Source organism: Thalia democratica, chromosome 4, assembly GCF_965202585.1.
Source record: "Thalia democratica chromosome 4, ktThaDemo2.hap1.1, whole genome shotgun sequence".
Classification (NCBI taxonomy): domain Eukaryota; kingdom Metazoa; phylum Chordata; class Thaliacea; order Salpida; family Salpidae; genus Thalia; species Thalia democratica.
The window spans coordinates 26,274,011-26,291,842 of NC_139168.1; the positions used below are offsets into that span (position 1 = coordinate 26,274,011).

At 27.8% G+C, this 17,832-nt stretch overlaps 1 protein-coding gene across 1 annotated transcript; it reads right to left on the reverse strand.

The window, feature by feature from the left end:
- Positions 1-1,752: 1,752 nt before the first annotated feature.
- LOC145835241 (threonylcarbamoyladenosine tRNA methylthiotransferase-like) lies at positions 1,753-12,637 on the reverse strand. Its single transcript, XM_082942804.1, has 8 exons — positions 12,457-12,637; positions 7,351-7,463; positions 6,697-6,781; positions 5,991-6,136; positions 4,448-4,568; positions 3,740-4,010; positions 3,022-3,429; positions 1,753-2,469 (listed from the first exon to the last, which is right to left on the reverse strand). Exons 1-8 carry the CDS (start codon positions 12,621-12,623, stop codon positions 2,095-2,097), a joined length of 1,686 nt encoding a protein of 561 aa, XP_082798930.1. The 5' UTR covers positions 12,624-12,637; the 3' UTR covers positions 1,753-2,094.
- Between the last annotated feature and the right edge of the window lie 5,195 nt (positions 12,638-17,832).

Consider the following 17,832-nt stretch of genomic DNA (forward strand, 5'->3'; position numbering starts at 1 on the left):
TTATAATAGGCGCAAACTTAAAAAGCAAATAACTAGTAATCACTAAAAGTCTATCTTTTCCTACGTTTTTTGAGATATTAACCTCAAATGTTTAGGGAATGTTCCTTGCAATATTTATAAAATTCAGTTTGAAAAAAATTAAAAATAATCAAAGTTGCGATTTTTCATTTAAAAAATATATGCAACTTTAGTAAGTAAGCAACATCAGGGTTCGTGCACGAAATTCCTTTTCATTTAGCGTGACATTTTTTCAAAGTAGAAAAAATCACTTTCAGAAGGCATTTTGGGTATCGGGGGGTCTTAAATAGCAAATTAACACAATAAAAGTATTCACAAAACTACTTTTAAAGAAAATAAAAATATAAATGAATTATTTTTCAACATCTATCAATCCCTCACCCAGCAACTTGAATATTTTTAACTGGTCATTATAATTTCTGCTTCAATGAATTCATACCTTTATTAAATTTTGGGGCTTAGTTACATCCACCACTTATCACCCATATACAAGGTTCGTGTCAATTAGTACTTGAATTCGTCAATTATAAGTTACATGACTGGACCAAAAGCTTTTATTAATTAAAACAGAAATGTGAATAAGTCTGTAAAAGAAAAACAAAATGTAATTAAACACATCTTTCAAAAACTTTATGTTATCATTAAAGCATCTTAATTTTTAAAATAACTAATTAAAATAACCATGATATTACACAAGTAATTTTTTAGTCTTGTGAATATCTCTAATAGCTTTGAATAAACAGAAAATAAAATATATGAACAAACTGCTAAGAGTATTAATCTATAAAGTATTTGGTATAAAGCCTTTATATTAGAAATTAAAACAGTTTAACCAAATAAGCTCTGAAAAACAAAGCTCATGTAAACAAATTCAAACAAACAGTCAAGTTGTTGAACTAAACTGTAATGTTTAAACTGTACTTTTTTATAATTATTTTAAATTATGACGTATATAATCTACTAAAAACAAAATAATGAAGATTCTTAAAATTATTTTAGAGATTCAACAAAAGGTTTTAAGCACTTATTTTTACAAATACTGACTGATTTTGTCTTTAATAACTAAATCTTTATTTAGAAATAAATTCACATCTCAATTTGATCTTAATTAAAAAAATTTCATACATTTGAACTGACAAAAACTGAGATTCTCAAATTTTTAAACACAAAAACTGATTTAGCCTGACGTTTTTCAACTTTTTTCAAAAAAACTGATTTAGCCTGACTTAGCCTGACGCGCACGAACCCTGCAACATTCATGTCTTATTTACAAAAAATGAAACCCACTTATTAAACAGTGGATTATTTTACAAACAATTATTTCCGTAACAAAAGCATGTTTTACGTATACTTAAATAATTTGTATATGTAATACCTTGCATTAAAGACACTAGTGAAAGTGTTTTACTGTGAATATAATGAATAAAGTTTCATAAATTTTTTTATTAAGATATTATTTGTTTATTATTTTCATTTATCTAATAAAAGAACAAATTTGATTCGTATAAAAGTTTAAATTTGGTAGGTATAAAAAATCAATAAAAGTTTTATAGTTTCAAATTATAGCAATAATCTTAAACAGTATAACTTTACTTTCTGACTGAAATAAAAAGTGATTTTTTTTTTAAACTAGTAGTAAATTATGTATGAATACTTAATGCTTTTTAGTAATGTGATATTATAAATCATAACTATAAAAAATATATTGAAACATTAGTATAAAACAGACAAATATTCAAAATTAAAGTTTTATTGAACGGACAAAAGCAATTATAAGTATAATAAATTTTATAAGTAAGAGCAAGTATGTGAAACTTATTTAACTTTAAATATTTTTTTTAAACTAATTTTTAAAATCTATTACACCTTTTTCAAAATAAAAAATAATAATTAGTACAAGCAAACTAATTTTCAAAAATTAAAATCATCAAAATCATAATTTAACTTCGCTTTATAATAAAATTTAGATGAAGTATGAGCAAATTAAAATCTTTAAAATCACAATTAAAATTTCGCTAAAAAAACTAATAAATATTTTGCCATCTGCTATATAAATTTTCTAGTATCCACAATCAACTACCTCCTCAGCAGTCTCGCCAGCAAAAGTCCCCAGTAAACCGCCCCAACCGCCAAAGTGGCCTTCTTCAAATTTTCCCCCTCCTTCAGCCAGTCCACCACGCGGGCAGCAATCGAGGGGATTTTTTTATCTTCATTGCGGGAAACCCCCGACACTTGACCCTGTGGAAGGGGCGAAACTTCAGTGGGCGAAATTATTTTCTCCCCCTCAACGCGTCTCCCCTTCAGGAAGTGCTTGCCCGATTCATAAATTTCCACGGTGACGGTCTTTCCCATCAGGGTAATTCCCTCCTCGGGTTGGAGCAGCACCTGGTGGTAGAACTTGTTGTGGCCGACCAGCGACACCCCGTCGTGGGCCACGTCCGTGACCAGCACCTGTTTGAAATTAAGTCTTAATAATTGTTGAACAATTTTAACTGGTTAAATTTATTCCGTCATCGACAGTTAGAACATTTTATTAACATTTGAAACTATTAGCGCCCATAGAAAGATTTAACACTAGGTGATGATCAAAAGTTAAGTCAAAGATATATCTGCCAATGAAAGCTAAAAACATTTTATTCAATAAGAAATTTCGGTGGCAAAAAAAAACTTACGACCTTGTCAAGTATAATAAAATGGTTAGCTTCTTTCCTTTTTCAGAAAGATTACCGACATTAGTTAAACTGTTTACGGCCTAATTTATTTTCAAACAATTTTTGAACTTAATTAAAGTAATGTTTCTTTTACTCTTTGTCTGATTTAATAGCTTATTTTGTTAAAAATAATGAAAATAAAGTAAAATTACTGAAAATTTAGATCTGAATATCTGAAAAAAAAACCGAGTGCGCTATTGCCAAAAGGCTGTAAATTTATCATTCATTAATCAAATTACAAAAACACCACCTAGATAATGAAATCAACGCTGACAATCAACAAAAGCCTCACCTGCTGCGTCAAGCCCAGCTGGTCGTCGTACGTCCTGTAGCTCCTGAACAGGTCCGACACCATTTTCGTCCTCCTCTTTATTTCGCGCCGGTCGATCTGCTCCATTTTGGCGGCGGGCGTGCCGGGCCTCGGGAAGAACTGGTTGATGAACAGGGACGGAAACTTGTACTTGCGGACCAGCTCCATGGTGCCCTCGAAGTCCTCCTCGCACTCGGAAGGGAAGCCGCAGATGACGTCGGTCGCTATGGAGACGCCGGGGACTTTTTTCGTGAGGGTGTCGACGACCCTGCAGAAGTCTTGGACGGTGTACTCGCGCCGCATCTCGTACAGCGTGCGGTCCGATCCCGCCTGGACGGGCACGTGCATGAAGGCGTAGACGCGCGGGTGGAGCAGAATCTCCCCTATTTCCTAATTGAATAAAACTGTAAATTGTTTTGCCCTTTTGCTTTTTTGTGTCAATAATAGCACTTGAAATTCTTTTTTACACCTACTTCCTTTTCTATTAAAAAACATGATCAGTATTTTATGCTACAAAATAATTTGTTTGTTTTTAAACATGAGACACAAATAAAACACAGCTTTAACCACATTTAGAGTTTAAAATTAAATGATTGAAAAAATAAGTTAAAAGAAAAATAATGCACATTAAACATGAAAGTATGCAAACAACTGCGCTTTCGTTCATACTAACAACAAGCACTAAACAAAAAAATCAAACCTCAAGATGCTCGAGTATGTATGGCGGGTTGGTCATGCCCACGCGCATCATGCACCCCCGGGGAATCACCTTCACCAGTTCCTTCAGCAAGGTGGGCAGGTCCGTCCCGATGTCCCGGCCGTACGCGCCCGTGTCCTCCGAAGTGATCCACAGCTCGACCACCCCTTCGCTGAAACTGTCCCTGGCCCTCTGCACGATCTCGTCGACGGGGTAGGAGGCCAGCACGCCGCGGGCGTACCTCGTCTTGCAGTACGTGCACTGGTTCAGGCACCTGCGGGTTTTGTGGTGGGGGATTTTTTTAATTTGTTTTGTTTGCTCATTTGTTTTGGTAACTTTTTTGATTCGGCACTTTGATAAATTTACACTTTTTTTAAAGCGTTTAAAGTGCAAACAGAGTTAAATTTTTGGTTATTTTATTTTTCTTAGTGCACTGGTTCATGCGTCTGTGAGTCTTGTGTAAGGGGATTTTTAAAAACTTTGTTCACTTCTATTCTGAACTTATTGTAATTATTTGAATTGATCACAGTAAGGAAAAACATGTTTTTAGTTTATTAATATATCTTACAACTATTTAGGGGCTGACAAAGTTAGGAAAACTTGCAAAACAGAATTGATGAAACACGTTACAAATTAAATTTATGTGTAATTTATTAAGCTATAACAACAATAAAACAAATCAAGTAACATTTATTTTTAAACAAAACAAACCCAGTGTTTATACTGATAATTTCAATAAGAGGGTTTCTCCTTATTTTCGGTAATGATAGTTTTGCACCTCCTATTTTCTTGTTGTTCTCCTTTTTCTGGCCCAACAGTTTTACAGAGTTTCCTGTCAAAAAATATAACAAATGTCGTTTTTTTTTTTAATTTACTATTTAACTACCGGCTAAACAATTTCCATGTTGTTACAACTTTTACACTAATTTATTGTTTAACTTTTATTGGGTTACGCGGTTTCCCTGCCTAGCAGTACATCAGACACAAAAAAAAGCTGTAAAATAAAATTGAATCAAATAAAATTTATCACAACTTTTTATCTGCTTTATTACTGAGTACAAGGCTTCAAAAAATAGTACAAATAATAGCCATAAGTCAATAAAATTTTTCAGTGTAATTTAAAATACTTAAAGTAAATTAATCCAAATTATAACTTTAAAGATCAACACTAGCTTGAGATAGTAACATAACTAAAATCGTTTGTTACAAAAAACTTGTCTCTATACCTATAAGCTTGTAATACAGTAAACTTATTTCATAACTGTACAATACACATCAGCTAATTGAAAGTTGTACTCACTGGGTTAGTAATTAAGGGCATCGGGGGGGGGGAGGGGGGGGTAAACACCCTTTTTTGGTTTTTGATCTTATTTTATATAGTTTTTACTAAGCTACAACATGCTTTTTACAGAATTAAAAAATTCAAAATAATTTTTGAGATATAGCCGGTCAAAGTCGGAGGCAACAATAGGATCCTTATGGGAGGCGCAAACTAAAACGGCAAATAACTAGAAATCACTAAAAATCTATCTCCTCCTACGTTTTTTGAGATAACTACCTCAAATTTTCAGGAAATGTTCCTTGCAGTATTTAGAAAATTCTGTCGGAAGGAATTAAAAAAAAATTATTAAAAAAACTTTTATAATAAAAAAACAAAAAAAAACTGTTTTTTTTGTTTATTTTTTATATAATTTTTTTAATTTTAATTTTTTTTTAAATTCCTTCCGACAGAATTTTCTAAATATATTAAGGAACACTTCCTGAAATTTTGAGGTAGTTTTCTCAAAAAACGTAAGAGAAGATAGATTTTTAGTGAAATAGTCTATTTTTGCCGTTTTAGTTTGCGCCTCCCATAAGAAACCTATTGTCGGCTCCGACTTTGACCGGCTATATCTCAAAAATTATTTTGAATCTTTTAAATCTGTAAAAAGCATCTTGTAGCTTAGTAAAAACTATATAAAATAAGATCAAAAACCAAAAAAGGGTGTTTACCCCCCCTTATGCCCTTAAGTAAACAGACTAGCTTATAATTACGAGTTCTTATTTCTTTGAATATGGACAAAATCTTAAACAAAAAAAAATTGTAAGTTGGAACAATTTTAACTTAAAGAAAAAAAACTTCCTAACTTTAAGACCAAAACCATAACCACCATATACGTACACCAAAACACAAGCATCAGAACTATATCAAAATTTCAAACCACACGTTACAAATAAAAACAGTGATAGTAAACAATTTTCAAGTATTAAAAACCTTTCAGAGTTTCCTCCACGACTTCGACGACCCTGTCAATTTGCTGCACCCCTATGATCGACAGGCCCTTTATGTAGGGTTGGGAGGGCGCCCCCTGTGGCACGCATCCTGACAACACCACGTGCTTGTTGGACGCCCGCGCCTTTCTGTTGATATAAAAACAAAAAAATTAAACTTTTAAAATAAATTTAAAAATATTAAAAATATATTGAACAAAAAAATACTGAACATATTTGACAGTGTTTTGTCAAGTTTAGTTTTTTCAATGAACTATTGGAAAAATTTTTAAACCAGAATTATTTTATGAAACTTCTCTGCGCAAGGTTTTGTACTGATAAAAGTTTTAAAATTAGTTTAAAATATTGTGCGTACGATGTAGTTTTTTTATTACAAATGCTTTCTTGGAAATTAAAATAGTACTGTATATACAAAACAATTATTTGCTTTACTAAAATAAAACCAAGTTGTAACATAGTTAAGTTTCAAAACAACTGGCGTGTTCATAAATCGTTGTAGGTTGATGTTTAAAATAGATGAATTATGTGTGCATGGCCGTGATTGGTATAAGGATTTTAAACTTCATAATAAGCCATCAAAATCAAATTTACTTCAAACATTTAAAGTTGTAGCTAGGAAACGTACAGTTTCAAACAAAGTTACAATGTGTATCTGTATTCGCTTAAACTTTCACATTGAAGCAACTAACTCAATCATGTTGCGGAAATGGTCTTCGGCAGGGTTTTTCACGGTGCAGCTGTTCAGAAGCCACAAATCTGCTTGCGATTGATCGTCTGAAACAAAAAGATTACACATGAGTTCAACGCCCATAAAAAACTAGGAAAATTATCTGGTTGCTGTGGTTATAAGTTGAAAGATATGTTTTAACACTAAAATGCCAGTTGAGTTCGCACTTTGAACACTAAAGTGCAAGCTTAGCCAAAGTCAGAACTTTTAACCAAAGTCTCTGCAGTCTTTTTTAATGTAAGTAATTTTACTAGACCTCATTAAAAATATTTTTATTCTGTTTTTTTCACATTTTTATTCATATCTTCAAATAGACAATTACATTAACTTTTTTTATTACTTTAAAGAATCAATGTAAAACCAACAACAAGCCTGGAATAAAGTATTTGAAAAATATAAAAAGTGTGCTAATTATTTTGGGCTGATTCTTACTGTTTTTTTATTTATTAATATCTAACATGGTTCAAGTAGGTTATAAAACAAACTTTTATCCTTAAACTCCGGGCTAATGCTTCTTAAATGCTAAAGTTTGCAAAAAGAAAATTCGACCACGATTTTTATTCGAAAGAGCAAACTCTCGTTTGAATTTTCTTCACAAACTTGAAACAAACGTTACCTGTGATGGTGTACCCGTGAGCGGCCAACTGACCGGCCATGTATTCCGAATCGGAAGTGTTGTGGGTGCAGCCCCACGTTTTCACGTAAACACATCCTATTCCCGGCGCGTTTCTGTGTTGAATTGTTGAATTTAGTTTTTATTTCTTGAATAAATCAGGCTAAAAAGACTTATTTACACTTAAAATAGACACTTGAACAAGACTTATTTATTGCACTGGTGGACACTCATAAAAAACTTTTCAAAAATTTTTTTTAAAACGTATGGTTATTCTCCTCATGTGAAATGGATACCTCTAATTGTTTTACTATTATGACAAATTATAAAAGCAAAAATTATATTTAAAAACCAGTAAAAAATATGTTTGATTCCAAGTTAAAGCATAACAGTACATAGTTCTCTTATAGTAGGCAATCTTAAAACAAAACACATAGACTGAGTTAAACATAAACTAAATTTAGTTTATAAGTAAGAGTTAACAAACAAGTCTTAAAGTTATGTATATGACGCAGAGTTTTATATTTCTACAGTACCGTGGTTATTTTAAACTAAAAACAAAATGTGTCCCACTTATATTTAACAATTAGATTGCTCGATGTAAAAGTTAATTTTTCTTACAGTGCTTTTATGACAAATTTACATAAAAACCAATCAATGCAGCAGAAGCAAGTTAAAACTTTTCTTTCAAAATAAAATTTTACAAACATGTTTTTTATTGGTTGTGATTAGACTGCACATACTTACCCTAAATAAAAATTACCAACTCTGAATGCTCAATCAACCAAGCTTTTTTTTTTGTTTGCTTTAATAATTATAACAGATAACCACTTAAAACTCAATACTCTCCTAAAATAGTTTAGCAGAAAATGGTAGAACACTAAAATAGTTCCCTAGTCATTGTGGTACTCAAAATTTTATGTTTATTTCATTACACACTTAATCTAATAATTTTTTTACAACAAAATTATTCAAAAAACTGTGGGCTAAAAAAGAATTTTTAAGAGATATTCCTCTATAAGGCTGCCAACATTTTATCTGGTGTAAAACATTTTTGAACTGTTTCGGCGTTTAAATTAGACCAGTATTTTTTTTTTCTTACATACAACTTAGTTGATAGCAAACCTCACTAAGTCATTAAATAGCTTAAGTCGTGCTAAGGACATAGGGAGACCCACCTTGATTTTTACAAGTTAATCTTGTTTTGTAGAGCTTAATCTAAGCTATAACAAATCTACAAATCTTTATCCCCGTAAAGAAATTCTAAGTAACTTTTGAGATATAAGCTTGTTATTCAAAGTTTGTGTGCTCAATAGGTTCCTAAATTGTGGCGCAAACTAAAAACGCAAAAAAAAGAGTGTTTTGTTTAAAATCTATCTTGTTCTTCATTTTTTAACCAATCTTCTTCAAATTTTCACAGAAAGTGCATTACTAAAATTCAAGGATTGTTTTAAATTCTAAAAATAAAATCTTTATTAGAAAAAAAAGCCTATTTTTTTGTTTTTTCATATAAATTTTTTTATTCTTAAAATTGCAACATTCAATGTCATTTAAACTAAAAAAGTCACATTTCTTGAAAGTTTGAGGCCTCTAGCTGAAAAAAATGAAGGAAAAGGTAGATTTTTAGTAATTTTTAAAATTTCCAACAAAGTTGACCATGAAAAATTTGCAGTCTATACACTTGTATCAGAAACTTTTACAAAAAATACAATACCTCAAAACTTAAAAATTATTTTTTAATTCTATAAAAACTGACTTGTAGTTTGTACATATGAAAGCCAATGTTATTTTTAGTCACAAAAAATGTTGGACCCCTCCCCCCTATGCCCTTAATTAAAAACATGAGCATTAGAAATAACTTCTATACTTTAAAACAGAAATATTTATAAACAATGATAACTGAAAGATATTTGACCAACACTAAATACCCTATTTGGTTATTTTTAAAAAAAATTAAGATTTTTATTATCTGAAGTTCCAAACCAGATATTTGTATGAAGTAATTCAATATTATTAAACAGCCAAGTTATTCAAAACAGTATAAACAAATATATTTATTACAAATCATCAAAAGTTTAAACTCACAAGTATTGATTGTCTTTAAAAACTTAATACAAGTAGCAGAAAATTGTTTGCTAACAAACAGTAGGTTATTTTTTCATTAGCAATTAACTAGTAGTAGTAACATTCTAAAAAAAAGCTTACTTTCGTATAATAGTAACAGTTTTTTTTCTTAGTTTGGAATAAAACTTGTGAATAAAACATTTTAGGCATATAAATTATCAACAACTTGATAAAATAAAAAACACCAACTATTATTATTAACCTTTAGGATAATCCTCTAAATGCATTTTTAAAATATAATATAATTATGACTAATTCGTTAAATTATTTATAAAAATACTAAAACTTGGAACTTTTATATTAATCATTACATACAATTTAATTGAAAATGTTTTTACTTAAAGTTTGTATTAAAGTTTGTATTTGTAAATATACTACAACTTATTTTAAGAATACTACAATTTTTTTCAAAAACAAGAAAAATACTACAATTTTTTCAAAAACAAAAAAAGTATTAACATATATATCAAAATTAAAATTAAAGATTGATAATGTAACAGTACAAAAAGTTTTTTGAACTTTAGCAACTTCACTTAAAACTCTTATTACATTTACTAAATAAGTAAGTACTATATAAGCATGATCTCAGTAATTTCAAAACATTTTTGTATTTTTAAGAAGCAATGAAGCTTATTTTTGAAGATCTTTGAAACTAAGTATTTTGTTTTAACTCTTTGATTTATTTAATTTTAAAGTTTCAAATTAAGTACAAAACAAATACACGGAATAAAAATAAGTTCATCCACTTATTAAAAAACGAGAAAAATAAACGGCTTCAAATTTAATTAAAAGCTATATTTAGAGTTTTACACACTTTCTTGAAAACAGTTCAGACTTAAGAGAAAAATATTTCAATAAAAAAATTTTCTTTAAAAAATGCATGTATAAATACACTATAAGATGAGTAGATAAAATGGTGCAACTTAGCAACTAATTCAAGAAAAATTATAGACTTTGAAAACTTTTGATAGCTGAACTATTTTTTCCATAACAATTTTAGCATATAGAACTTTTAAAAACCTAGTTACAACGCAAGTTAAAAACTTCCAATATTTATTATATATATTACAGAACATATCTATTAAACAACATAACTTTATTTTGGATACTTATAAGTATTTTTTTAATTATTATATCAAGTTAAGTCATAAGTGCACACCACTTTATGTACATATTTTTGTTTTGCACAATTTTAATCAAGCAACAACAGGGTTGAGAAATTTCTTACAGGTTTTCTCAATTTTTTCCAGGTTTTTGAAAGTACACGTTTTAGGTCTAATTTTAGTTTAAATTTAAGTTTAAGGTTATAATTAGTGTTAGTAGCATAACAACATTGAAAAGATATTGTAAAGCTACTTGAAATGTTTTTAAAAAAATGTTTGATGATGACAAAAAAATGTTTATCTATATGATAGATTTTTTGTTTCAAACTAGAATTTTAGTACTTAACATGTACAAATTTTTTTAAATTCCAGGTTTTTCCAGGATTTTTGTTCAAAACTGCAGTTTTTTTTTTCAAAATTTTTCAAATTCTAGGTTTCTCAGAGTATTTTAGCCTAAATTGTCAAATTCCAAGCTTATTCAGGACTCTAGGTTTTATGGCAACCATGTACAAGTTGTATTTTACTACTTGCCTGAGTGATTTCTACAAATATGTTTTGCAAAGAACAATGTATGACAGCCAAAATAAAAACATTTTATTGATAATGTTTACTTATTTTAGTTTTTAAGTAATTGTTTTTAAACTTTATCAGTCTGGTCCTTAATAAAATAAAAAAACTTATGTGTTGGGTATTTAAGTTTTTTTTTTAAGACTTAATTTTAACTATCCATAATACTTTTTCATTTTCATTTATCTTACAAGTTTATAAAAAAAAAGTGTTAAACTATTTTTGAAAGATATCCTAAAAACTTTAGCTCTCTAGTAGGGGTAGGTAGTACTTGGGTGATGTTTGCTGGACTTATGAGTCCATATGATTTGGATGTGTATTTGCTTCATTAAGAATAATCTGATTTTTTTTTTAATTCAAAAAAAAAAGTTTGCCTCCCAAAAAACTAATTTCACCCCCAAAAATCTCATGTTTATTAATTTTTTGCAATTGAAATGACATTACATCACTAATATCTTTCTGCCTAGCTGACTTAGACATTTTATGTTCTAAATCAAAAAATTAATAGTAAAACAGCAGAATAATTTGCTTTTTATATTGAAAAAAAAAGTACAATTTTACAGACAAAATCTGCATATTTAGTGTCAAAATGCAAAAACGCAGTTGATATGTCTTTAACTTATTCCTCTAATTATAAGCTTTCATTTTAGATATAAATCAAGTCTAGGACATGTATAAGTAATTTCATTACTTATTAAGTCAAAAAATAAAAAAATATGTGATTTTTGGGGTTGAAATCAGTTTTTTGGGCAGCAACTTTTTTTTTTTCAAAATTATATTTTTTTAGATTATTTTTAATTAAGCAAAAACACATCCAAATCATATGTACTTATTTGAATTTTACAATATGATCAAAAAAATGTGCTTTACTCCCTACCCCTATCTCTAGCTTCAAAAATCAAAGATAATAGAGATTTTAATATTATTTAAAAAAAGCTATTCATATACTTGAATTAATACCATTCTAACCTTAAAATATCTTTGAAATTTATTAAACATTTATTTACAACTGTTTTTCTTATCATTTATAAAAACCAACGCAATTTTGTTCAAAAAAGTAGATTGCCCCATATTAGTTTGATATAAAATTGTATAGCCATCTTTCAAAACTATATAAGTAGCAAGTTCTAAAGCTAAATTATAACATTGATGGTAATGGGATAGGGTTTTTATTAACATTTTATTAACTTAAGATAAACAGAAATTTTATGTTCTAAAACATTTTTGTAATAACTCAAGATTAATATTATAAATAAGTGGGTCTGTTAAAACTTATCAAAATGTCTTTAAGTACAATAAAAATACATCAAGTTACCCTAAAGAATTATCTATTTTGTCTTCAACTTTCTGTTGTTTTGCCTTTTTTATTCTGGCCCTTGGAACAACTGTTTCTTTGTAGTTTGTTCTTTGGAACTCTTGAGTGTCTTTGTTTATGAAATCTTCAATATCTTCAACTGCACCAGAGTCATTGCAGGAAGGCATTATAGCAATTTATAAATTCTATAAGAATGTACAGCTATGGTTATAAAGTCAATCAGTAGTTAGTATCTTAAAACTAGAATTGTTAGAAAATAGTACAAGTTTCTACAATAGTTAAGTCAAAGATAAATCAGAAAAAAATAAACTTAATTTTACACAGTTGTACTAAAATAAATAAAAAGTAATATTACCTCATATTTTTAGTTATTTTGATAACCTTTTTTTGAAGCAGCTAACAGTAAAATTGAGAAAACATTAAGGCAACAGTAGAGTAAGTTTTTTGTCTTATTTTTAAAATTAAACTCATCAAAGTTTGATAGTATCATATGTTCTATATGAAATGTGAAAACTAACATGGCAAAGAATACCATTTTACTTAAAATCTATCTCACTCTACACTTTTTAAGGAACTGCTTTCAATCTTTCTCACTCTCAGTCTAGTCCAGCAATTCTTAACCTGTGGTAAACTTACCCCTGGGATTAAATTCTCTTATTTTAGAGGGTAAATCTCCTTTGTTCCAAATTTGTGAACTATTGTTTATTAATTGTCTTTTTTATTTATAAGTTAGTATTAATTGTAAATTTTTTAAAATTAAACTCTTTAAGTTTAAAATATATTATAAATATAAGATTTAAGTTCAAAATCCTAGTTTTTTTATTCAAAACTATACATTACTTTCTACATTATAAAGTAAATTTTGTAGTTTTATTCTAAAAAGGGATAAACTTGGTAGTAATCTTCCAAAAGAGGGTAAAGCATGAATTAAAAGTCAAGAATTGCTGATCTAATGTTCATATAGTCTTTTAAAATGAGTCAAAATAAAAATTGAAGTTATATACTGGGTACTTCCTTCACAGCGAACCTTAGTCAAAAAGTTTTTTACATTTAATTTTAAAGTAAGTTTTGAAATTTTTTTTTAATGAAGAAAATTTACTAAAAATTTAATGTCTATGGAACAAAAATAAATAAGGGTTTTTTTTTAGAAAAAAAAATTAATTTAAAAAATGTGGTCTAAAGGAAAAGGTGCTGAAAACTTTTTTAGTTAATTAATTAATTGTTATCTCAAAATTTATTTGATATTTTTGTATTATAGTGTTAAAGTTCATACTTATATATTTAATTTAAGAGCTAATGTGATTTTTTTATATGGAATTCTATTGACCATATATATTTATATTTAGTGTTAGTTAAACTTTATTTTTGAAAAATTAAAAGCGAGTTGTGCAGTACAAATTTATAAGTGATGCTGTTGAATGTGGAGTATAGAATATTGCAATACAAATCAAATTGTTATGGAAAAAGGAGGATTGCCACTTTTTGAGAAAAAACAGCTTGAGTTATAAGCAGCTTTAGTTACATCAAACTTGCATAAGCAGCCTGAGTTTATGTGAAAAATTAGTTAAAGGTAAAAATTGAAAAAAATAACAATGTTAATCAAGCTTTTGTACTTTAAAATACTCAATTGTCAATAAAAAATTTATAAAAACACAACTTATAACTTACAACTTACAACAAATACTCAAGTAAAAATATGTTTAAAATTATAAAAAACTAGCTTTGGAAAAAATATGCAAACTTGTATGAGTCATCATGATTTTTCAAAATTTTCAAACTGGCCAGAGTTATTCTGAGTAGCTTGGGTGAGTTGCAATCATGTAAAAGAGAAATTGTTTACCTATTACTAAGCAAGGAGTTTTTTTTTGGGGGGCATGTTAAAGCTTCGGAAAACATTCGTACTTGACTATAACAGGATTTAGTTTTGGGAACACTTGTATATTTAAAATTTAAAAAAAATTATAGAACTATATATGTTTTTATGTCTCTAAAACTTAAATAAAAAAGACAGTTGAAACATTTATTTAAAATAAAAAAACTTTTAAGCATGGTTTTTGATAAAGAAACGTAAACTCATATTTAATTAAAGAAATAAGCATGCACATTGCTTATACGTTAGATGACCTGATAAAACAAGTTTCTCAAAATATATATCAGGTTGCCTTGCTACTTTAGATAATTTTAAAAAATTATATAATAAAAGTCCTGAAAACTATCTAAGATTAAGAAAACAGGGTTGCCATTTTGAGTCAAATAAACTGCCTTTAAGTCATCCTGAGTTCTGTTTCAAATCCTAAAAATAGTTTTTGTCTCTGTTACAAACTACTTACACTTTATGTTCATTTTTACTTTTAATAATTAAAAGAAAAGATGTATGTGTATTGCTTATACATTAGACATTTAGTAAACTTATGAGAGAGACTGTTTTAAAAGAATCAAAGTTCAAATCAACTGAGATTAAAAAACAAAACTTGTCGATAACTTTGTGTAAGCATATTATTTACCTTTGTATATATATTAGAAAATAATGGTATGATTTTTTTTTTTTTGGCAAATTAATGACTTACTTTAATTCTCCCAAATAAAGTACTCACTTAAAACCATATTTATTAACTTCAGTATCTACTACAATTTTAACTAAACAGTTTAATATAAACTCAAATCATGATAAAAGTTAATTATCATTATCGTAATAAAAATTATGTTAATAAATACAATAATCTCTTTCTACATTTGGAAAATAACTTTTTCTTAGATTTTTTAAAACTCTTAAAAGTGTCCTGAAATTTTTATAAAAAATCAAAACTATCCGGAGTTATCCTGAGTTTAAAATATAAAAATGTCCTGAGTTACCCAGAGTCTGCCAGAAGTTTTCTATAATTTCAAAATATCTTGAGTTTTGATCAGTGTGCAGTAACTCTGGACAAAGTATTAAATTAGCCTGATTGGCCTGAGTCAGCCAGGGTTTAAAAATGCTGGTAGTCTTGTTACTGGATTTGACTTAAATACATTGTTGTTAGTTGTAGTTTTTATCTTGTATACAAAGTTTAGTAGTATATTTTATCACTAGTGTATACTATTCATAAATGAGTGGGCATCTTAAGTTTTTTTTGTTATACTTAAATTTAAGTGTAATATTTATTTTATGAGATTAATACCCTAAATAAAAGTTTTACAACATGCGGAGTTTTATAATCCTTTAAATTATTATGTTATGTGAGCTTATTATACTTTTGTTCATTTTTTTGTAAGTATTTGATATGTATACTTATAAGTTTAGTTATTATACATTATAAGTTAGTATACATTATATATACATGATTTTCATATATTTTTAACAAAATAATGTCTCACATTATTGTGAGGTTTTATCAGTTGCAACTTTTGCTACTTAACAACAAATAAGCTAAGCAAACATTAGATAGCTTTACTTAATTAAAAGCACATATAATATACACTTATAGTCTGTTTTAAAATATATGGTATTAAAATTTTTTCATGTTTATAGGGATACTAACATTTTCTATTTCTTATTTAGAGTTATTTGTTGCCCTTTTTAGGTTGCTCTTTGAGAAAAGGCAACAGGTATTATAACTGTAAATCTAAGGGAGGAGATGGTGCTGTGACTATAGTAGAAGATAGTTTGTTTTATCAATATTGGGTTTAACTTAAAGAATTAGAATATTCAGTTCAGAAGTTATGCTTTTTGTCTGTTTATCTTATTTACAACTAGCTATAGAAAAACATGAGTTGTAAAAGACCCTTAAGCTAAAATGGCCAATTATAGCTATGTAAAGTATTTCATTAACTTGACCAAATCGAACATAGATTAAATTTACAAAAATTGAACGTTTTACTGACCTTATATTATAGTTTAATGAAAGACAAAAATAAAAAAGCTCAAAATATTTGGTACAGGACCTGGTGCACGAAAAATCCTTTCGCTTATCGAGTCGTATACCATTTTGATACCTTTTACGTCTTGTCCAGGACTAAAACTTGTATACTACTTAAAAATTTCATATAACATGCTTATGGTGAACTTAACAGTTTTTTAGATTAATTTAACAAAATTGAAAAAAAAAATTGGAAATTAATTTTCTAATAGAAACAACATGTAAATACGACAGTTATTCTAAAACATGTGGAAGCTTGAGGAATTTTTCTTGACTTCAACATTTTAACACAAAACAAATTATTCGTACTTAAGTATACTTTATACATAATAAAACACAATTAAATAACTGAACGATAGAGCTAAAATGTTTTTTTTTTCGAGTTAATGTTTATTTGGTCAGTGCTAGACTAGAGCCCAAAAAAATTGAGACATTTTGATTCTTTAGTTTAATCCTGCGTAACATAACTTAAAAAGCATTTTTTTTTTCATTCTTTATTTAATTAACTTAATGCTCAGCGTCTTTGCATCTTATATTTATATTTCAATATAAAACTTACGTTTAGCTAACTTTAATTTTGCTTAATTTGCGTAATATATTTTTTATAGATATTAAAGTTCTTATTTTTCAAAAAAAAAAAAAATAATAATGAACACTCAGTTATTTTATAAATAATGATACATTTTAAAATTCTTTCATAGAAATAAATTTTAGCAAAAATTGATAATTAATTTAAGTTTATTTGATGATGCACGGAAAGAAATAAAATATTTTTTTTTTTTAGAAAAATTTACACATCTTTAACGAGCTTTGTATTTTTAATTTTCGACAGTTGAATCACTAACAAAGTAATTAAAAGAGTTAATATTTATAACAGTTTTTTATAAATCAAATACAAAACAATTAATTCAAGTATTAACCGATATGTCTACTACAAGTTTTCGGTTTTTTATGCAGTTCGATAAGTTATAAAATTTGTTATGAAACTTAATAAAAAATTTCATTTAAAAAGTAAAATTAATTTCAAAATTTAAATCTAAAACACTGTAACGAACAGTATGCTACGGGCTATTAAAAAGGCCAGCTGAATCTGTGTGCCATCAAACTTGGTTAAAACTCATTTTTAATAATCTGTAACTGAACTGCGGATTTCAGTGTTTCTTCAGAAATATTGTGAGTTTCTTTAGGAGCCGTGTTAATCTAGATACACTGTAATAAAACTTTCCTGTGTTTTAAATGTTTTTATTTTCAAAATAAAAAACATTTGGGAAGATTCTCCTAATTCCTAAAATCTATGCATCTACTTTCTAAGGGTTACATGACAATTCAAATTCCGATAATTCAAGTTCTTAAAAATTGTATTTAAGAGACCATATTTCAATAATTAATGTGTTTTGAAAAAATAAAAACATATATTTGTAGGTTTTATTAATATCTACAGGCCATTTTTTTAATATTGCAAGGTTTTAAATATTAGTAA

Coding starts and splice junctions, on each gene's coding strand:
- LOC145835241 (XM_082942804.1), bottom strand. CDS start 12,623: ATGCCTTCCTGCAATGACTCTGGTGCAGTTGAAGATATTGAAGATTTC. Junction 7,464..12,456: donor AAAATAGATAATTCTTTAGG/GTAACTTGATGT, acceptor AATTCAACACAG/AAACGCGCCGGGAATAGGAT. Junction 2,470..3,021: donor AGCTGGGCTTGACGCAGCAG/GTGAGGCTTTTG, acceptor AATTTCAAACAG/GTGCTGGTCACGGACGTGGC.